The sequence below is a fragment of the Myripristis murdjan genome, chromosome 7 (assembly GCF_902150065.1).
Source record: "Myripristis murdjan chromosome 7, fMyrMur1.1, whole genome shotgun sequence".
NCBI classification, from domain to species: domain Eukaryota; kingdom Metazoa; phylum Chordata; class Actinopteri; order Holocentriformes; family Holocentridae; genus Myripristis; species Myripristis murdjan.
Genome location: NC_043986.1, coordinates 28,850,091 through 28,857,005, shown reverse-complemented (window position 1 = coordinate 28,857,005; position 6,915 = coordinate 28,850,091). Strand labels below are relative to the sequence as shown.

The window sequence follows — 6,915 nt, the reverse complement described above, 5'->3', positions numbered from 1 at the left end:
TGTCCTTTATTGAGATTGTTGAATACCTTTTTGATTTAATACAAATACTGAAAAAGTGGAGGTCACAATACAGATTGTTACCCAAGATACACATCTTTAAAAAGGTTCTATCATTATAGTGAATGAAAATGAGACTCCAGTGAGTCTCAAATTCAGAATTTGCCAACTCAGAAAGAGGAAAAGGACAAAGGCATGCTGTGAGCAGTCCTGTGGCTGAGGCCTGTGGAAAAGAAGGAGGTGACTCAGGGTGAGGGGGAGTGGTCTGGGGCGGGCCTGAGGGCCCACTGGGTTTATATATTTGTAACGGCTTCCCCTCTCCTCCTGCCTTGTGTCTGTGAGCTCCCATTTCTGCCTGCCTGGCCTGTGCCTCTCTGTCTGTCTCACGTCCTCTCCTGAGTCTCACACTCTGTGGCGACAATGAGTTTCCAAAAAACCACAACTACATACTCCATGCGCTCCTCTGCTGGGAGCAGAGCTCCTTCTATGTCCATGGTCCGGGCCTCTGCAGCCCCAGTCTACAGGGCTGCCAGCATCCATGGTGGCGCCGGTGGACACGGGTCCCGCATCTCCTCCTCTGGAATCCGCGGGGGAGGCTTCTCCAGCAACATCCAGGTGAGTGGCAGCGGGGAGACCACCAACATCATGGGCAATGAGAAGTTTGCCATGCAGAACTTGAACGACCGCCTGGCCAACTACCTGGAGACGGTGAGGAACCTGGAGCAGGCCAACCACAAGCTGGAGCTTAAGATCAAGGAGGCCCTGGAGAAGAGCGGACCTGACTTCAGAGACTACAGCAAGTACCAGGCGATCCTGGACGACCTGAGGAGGAAGGTGAGAGGAGGGGGAAGAAAGAGGGAGGGGGAGAATGCGCACTGGTTGATTTGTTAGGTGTTGGGAGGGGAGGGTGGGGGGGTGGTGTGGATGGGTGAGTTGATGGATGAAACCCAGGGCGAGGGGTCAAGGAAGGCCAAACAATGTCCATAGATGATTCAGAAATGAGAGACAATGCATCTGGCAGGAATTGTATGAATTGTATTGTTTACTGCAAATGTTGTGTAGATTTCACTATTCACAAGATTTGCTCAGAGAACAGAGAGCTGCATAGTAAAAGAGAGAGGGACAGACAGAGGGAACACCTTAAGCCAGGTGCTCTGTGTGGCTCTAGATTCCTAATAGTTGGGGGGCGAGGTGTGGGGTTCAAGCTCAGTCCTCACTGGTCCCCCTCCCTGCTACTACTGTGTAGGCAGGGGGCCAAGGACCGGAGCAAAACTACTATGGAAAAGGAATGTTAGGGCTTTCCCAGTCAGACAGACAGGAGAAACAAACGGAAGGATTTCATAAGGGCCCTTAGAGACGGACAGAGGTCAAGTTGTAACACCATATGTTATGTGTTGGTTAATTAAATACCAAGCGTCGATTATTCAGTGTGACACAGTGGTTGTGTTTGTCGTATACCAGGATGGAACACACTGTGAAGATGTTTGTGTATATAACATACAAAAACCAGTAAGGTAAGAAGAAAAGAAAGAGTGAAACCTGACACGGCACAATTTCGTGGTTTCAAATGACAGAACCAAAAGGAACTCAAGCACACATTTTGGCTTTTGGTTTATTTGTCTCTTTTTTGTCATACTTCCTATGACACTTGAAAAGGTCACAACCTTTAGTAAACCATGATGTAATAAGCTTTAAGAGTTGATAAGGTAAGTATCAAAGCTGAGACCTGCAATGTAGTTCTCAATGAACTTTCAAGGTGGAGCTTGTTAGTGTTGCCTAATTTAAAAATGACATTTACATAATATGCTCCATTCAAATAATTCAAGCGCAGTTGATAAATGCAAGAAGATTTCATACTGGAGAGCGAGTGGGGGCATAATGCAACCTGACTAATTTGTCAATCATTCATTCAAGATTTTGCCCAAGCTGAATGTCGGAAAAGAAAATACTGCACTGAGAGAGAACTGCATTGTGTGCCCTCCACACAGCTTGGTTTAAAATGACATTCTCTTATTGGGAAAAATAAATCAACTGTGGTTTCCAAATGGAACATTCCAGTCACAGCATTTTGGTTTGGGTCTAGCAGGAGAGACTCCTAAATGTGAATTATTATATGTCTGCCATGGCAGATTTACTTTGGACGGGCAGTGTTACCATATGTCTCTCTGTGGGGGTGTATTCATACAAGAGAATGTCTCTCTCAAATCTTTTCCTTGAGGGAGTGAAAGATAGAGGCATCAAGGTCAGAAAACATTCCCTTGAAAATATTATTAAAAAAATAGTATAAAAGGAAGGAGAGGGAACCCTTTTTAGAATTACATAAGAATAAAAATGGAGCTTGTCTTTGTTTATTCTACAAATAGCCGTTGGCCTCGACTACAACAGCCAAGGGTCATAACAGCTTTATTTTTCTTTTGGTGTGACACAAAACTGATGTGCACTGGCTAAAAGAGTGCCCTCCAGCTCAGCTCCCCTCTGAGAAAACACAGAGTCTCATGCCAGCAACAACAGGAAGCCCAACCCAGCAAAGCAAGCTCGCTCATCTATGCTTGCAAACACACACACACACAAATACACAGGCACAGACACACACCGCCGCAACCATCACCACCCAACTCCAACTCATGCAAATCACCTGCTTCCATCTTCCTGACAGGAAAGATCCTGTTCCCTAGCAGCCAGTGGACAGTTGCTGCCTGGCAGTTAATGATTGGCTGACGGACTTTGCCACCTGTAAGCCTCTCATGAGTCCCATCAGCTCCATCCAAGCCCTTATCTACTGTACTGTTGCGGCTGAGCAAATACTGGCTCCATCTGGCTTTGAAAACCTGCCCTGGCACAGTCTTCATTTACATATACATAATATATACAATGGCGCTTTTGCTTAATACAAATATTGACTTAGTAGGTTTATCTCATTGTAATATACACCCATTACATGGGTATATATTACAAATGTTCAAAACTTTATTTTATAAAGTTTTGAACATTTAAATCGCATCTTTATTTGAGTAAAAACAAAAGTGGTTTCCAAATTCTGCCTTATTTCAAGTTAAATTCGCCATTTGTTTCAAGGCAATTCTTGGAACAGGTGAAATTGCATGAGCAACATAATATATCAGCTCCCTCCACTAACACCAATACTTGATGAAATCACTTAAAATGTTAAAATTAAGATGGATTTTTTTTTTTTTTTATTGTTATATATCAAATGATAGTGTAGAAACTACCTTGAGGTGGTATTAATTAATGAAACAGTCAAATTAAAAATTCCCCAAGGAAGCCCTTGTAGACAAAAAAAATTGCTATGATTTTCTTAGCCAGCAACAGTCAAAACAAATGTTCCACATTTGTTTATTTGCCTGAATGGGAAGGAACTGAAGACTAAACATGACAGAATCCAAGTTGTGGATATTGACTCTAAATGTTCTCTGGTTTTGTCACCCTTTTGTGTGTTTGTGTAAATACTGTATCTGTGTTTGGCACTGATTGTCTACATTGTCTCAATCTAAATATTCCCCATTGTGGTCTAATTGTCTTCTAGGTGTTTGATGCTACCGTTGACAACGCCCGTCTGGTGCTGAACATCGACAATGCCCGCCTTGCAGCCGATGACTTCAGAGTAAAGTAAGAACATCCCACTCTATTACTGAGACTGGTAAAGTCAAGCCAGACAGCTGCTGGAACACCCTGTTTTATGGATGAATAGTTGTAGAATGAATATCATGCAATGGGAATCATTTGTGTGGTGAGCATGAATCATCACATCCTATAGAGGTGTTGCAGTTGCCTCATAAATCACCTCAGCTATTGTTGCCCAACAACTGAGGGCCTCTAATATGGTTGCTAGAGGGTGTGTTACATCTCCTGAAACCCAATCCCAATCCCTGCATAATATAGTGGTATTCAACATAGCAAACCCCTGAATTAAATTTAATTAAATTGAAGAATAAAAAAAACAACAACATAGAAATCACTGAGAATGTGAGTAGCTGTACCGTGATCCTGATGGCTCTGCTGCACGCTGTGTGTAGGTATGAGTCTGAGCTGTCCATCCGCCAGTCTGTGGAGGCTGACATTGTTGGCCTGAGGAAGGTCATCGATGACACCAACATGGGCCGTATGAACCTGGAGAGCGAGATCGAAGCTCTGAAGGAGGAGCTCATCCACCTGAAGAAGAACCACGACAACGTGAGTGTGACCTAGAAACACATTTCAACATAAACACTTTCACAGATAATTAACAATTTGCTTAATTCCACTGTAGACATAGAAGTCACACATTAGCCAAAGCTTATTTAGGCAGGTGGCTGCGTCGGTGTTAGCTTTGAGTGTTTTTCTAAACCTACACTAATGCATCTGTTCAAACACTCACACCTTCAGGCTGAAGACCTGAGAAAATATTTGATTGCTGATTTAGTTCAATCATCCCCCGGGCACAAAGTGTTTGCTCTCGAGTGTATAACTCCACAACTGCAGCTGAACTGACCCGGCAAGCTGCAAGGCATTATGCAAGACTTTTGCGTCAGTGGGAACAGGGAGGTTTTGTAGTAAATGTGAAATATGTGCGTTCTGCGGCAAGCCTCATCATAAATGCTCTCTCCACATTTGGCAACAGAGAGACACCACAGCATTCTAATTACTATGATCCAAATACATAAGCCAACACCCAGCCTTACCTGACCATAGCATGAGATTATGGTCGGAAGCGGCCTGGAGTCGGAGCTGGGTCACAGCACAATTAAAGGAATTCCTAAGCGTTAGGACCCACAAGATTTTGGGAATGTCCAAATTGCCTCAAATGATTATTGGTTTACTTCACATGGACAATATTCCATATTCACTTTTATTGTAAGTGTATGCAACAAAGGCACCACCTATGGGAAAAGATTTTTTTTCTCCCTAGTCTCTTGTGACAATGCATCTATCCATGCTCTTTCTTTAGGAGGTGATGGAGCTTCGTAACCAGATCGCCCAGTCAGGCGTCCAGGTGGACGTTGATGCTCCTAAAGGACAGGACCTGTCTCAGATCATGGCAGAGATGAGGGCCAAGTATGAGAAGATGGCACAGAAGAACCAGGAGGAGCTCAAAGCATGGCATGAATCACAGGTAAATGTTCAGGATGATCTAGAAAAGACGTTCTTGAGCACATTCACCATCTTTAATCCTTTATTTTTGACATTCCCCATTTTAATCAACATGTGCAATCTCAACTTTCAGATAACAGAAGTACAGACTCAGGTCACCCAGAACACAGAGGCCCTGAAGGGTGCCCAGACAGAGGTCAATGACCTGCGCAGACAGCTGCAGACCTTGGAGATTGAACTGGAGTCACAGAAGAGCCTGGTGAGAACCGCTCAGCTAGCACACACTTCATTTACCTCAATTCAGGCTTATCTTTGCTCACTGCAAGGCTTTACTCAGCACTCTCACTTCAACACGCTCTCATTTAGTTTGTTGACATAGCCTTCACACTCAGGTGACCTGTTGCTATGGTGCTTGCATAAGCGAGAATGGTTTGTTGTAGCTGTTAACCCATTCCTTGCTATCCAATGTGTTCCTCCTTCTTTCCCTCCTTCTCTCTTTTGTGTCCTTTCTGTCTTTCTAAACCTCCAACAGAAAGCGTCTCTGGAGGGCACATTGAGGGACACAGAGCTGCGTTATAACATGGAGATCGAGTCTCTCAACGGCATCATCCTTGGTCTGGAGGCAGAGCTCACACAGCTGCGCAATAATATCCAGCAGCAGACACAGGAATACGAGGTCCTGCTCAACATGAAGATGAAGCTGGAGGCTGAAATCGCAACATACAGGCGGCTGCTGGACGGTGGAGACTTCAAGTGAGTGTGGATTACTGCTTGCATGATCATGACAGGAAACAGAAATCTGAAATCTGTCAACAGAAGCTACCTGTCAAGTAATTTGCTTTCGATTCTTGGTTCCCTTCAGGCTCCAGGACGCTTTGGAGGACCAGAAAACAGTGAAGACCAAAGTGATGACCGTCACACAGACCCTGGTGGACGGCAAGGTGGTTTCCTCAAGCACAGAGACCAAGAACCTCTGAAGACCTGGACATCAGCCGAAAGTCAGCGTCTCTCCATCACAACACTAACTACCACTGGCTAAAATCCATCTTGATCAAAACTTGTTTCAATTGGTTCTTCTCTCTTCATCTTGCAACACTAACCTTAAAAATAAAAGCTGTTACTGCCGTTGGTTGTAACCACTTCCTGGTTATACAGCACTAACACTCAATTGGCTGATACAAACTGGATTAGAGGAAAACTAATTCATCTTTTATTTATTTCATCATCATTGTCTTTTTCTTATGTGTTTGTGTGTTGACCTTATCCGTTAAGGAGTACGTTTACAAATGGTCAGAATTGGACAACTTTGAGCTTTTTTTTTTTTTAACCAAAATAATAGATGATGTTTGACGTTTCAAGCTAACAAAAGAGTCAAAATTAAACTGCTAGTTTTGTAGCGTGTAATTATTTTTTATATTTCATCAACTTTGGTTTTCTTTCGATCCAGTTAAATCTGCCCTGTTGTGCTGTAATGTTCAGACTCTTCAATAAAGTCTATTCCAAAAAAAATGTCCTGGGTGTGGTCATAGCTTTTTGTTTGTGAAAGAAAATCTGTTATATTGTGATTTATGAGGTTGTATTATTTCAACCAGGTCTGAAATATTCAAATCAATCAGAGGGGTGGTGAGGGGTGGCACATGTGGTGGCACTGAGAGGAAATGGAAGATAAAGGAATTTCAGTCTCCATGAAAGTGTGTCATCAAATTTGTGTCACGGATATTAGTCACGGATATAACCATCCATAGTAGATCCCATCAGAGCCACTGGTAAAAAAATTAATGATCATAAGTCTTAACCAATTAATTAATGAATAGTATTTGCATCAGTTCA

The 6,915-nt window shown here is 43.1% G+C and overlaps 1 protein-coding gene across 1 annotated transcript; it reads left to right on the top strand.

Annotated features, from left to right (window-relative positions):
• The first annotated feature begins 312 nt into the window (after positions 1 to 312).
• krt18a.1 (keratin 18a, tandem duplicate 1) lies at positions 313 to 6,414 on the top strand. Its single transcript, XM_030055022.1, has 7 exons — positions 313 to 831; positions 3,542 to 3,624; positions 4,032 to 4,188; positions 4,943 to 5,107; positions 5,219 to 5,344; positions 5,618 to 5,838; positions 5,948 to 6,414. Exons 1-7 carry the CDS (start codon positions 418 to 420, stop codon positions 6,060 to 6,062), a joined length of 1,281 nt encoding a protein of 426 aa, XP_029910882.1. The 5' UTR covers positions 313 to 417; the 3' UTR covers positions 6,063 to 6,414.
• The last annotated feature ends 501 nt before the right edge of the window (positions 6,415 to 6,915 follow it).

Bases quoted from the DNA above. Each gene is read 5' to 3' on its own strand.
- krt18a.1 (XM_030055022.1), top strand. From the start codon at position 418: ATGAGTTTCCAAAAAACCACAACTACATACTCCATGCGCTCCTCTGCT. The intron at 832-3,541 runs GTGAGAGGAGGG...ATTGTCTTCTAG, and splicing joins TGGACGACCTGAGGAGGAAG to GTGTTTGATGCTACCGTTGA. The intron at 5,839-5,947 runs GTGAGTGTGGAT...GGTTCCCTTCAG, and splicing joins CTGGACGGTGGAGACTTCAA to GCTCCAGGACGCTTTGGAGG.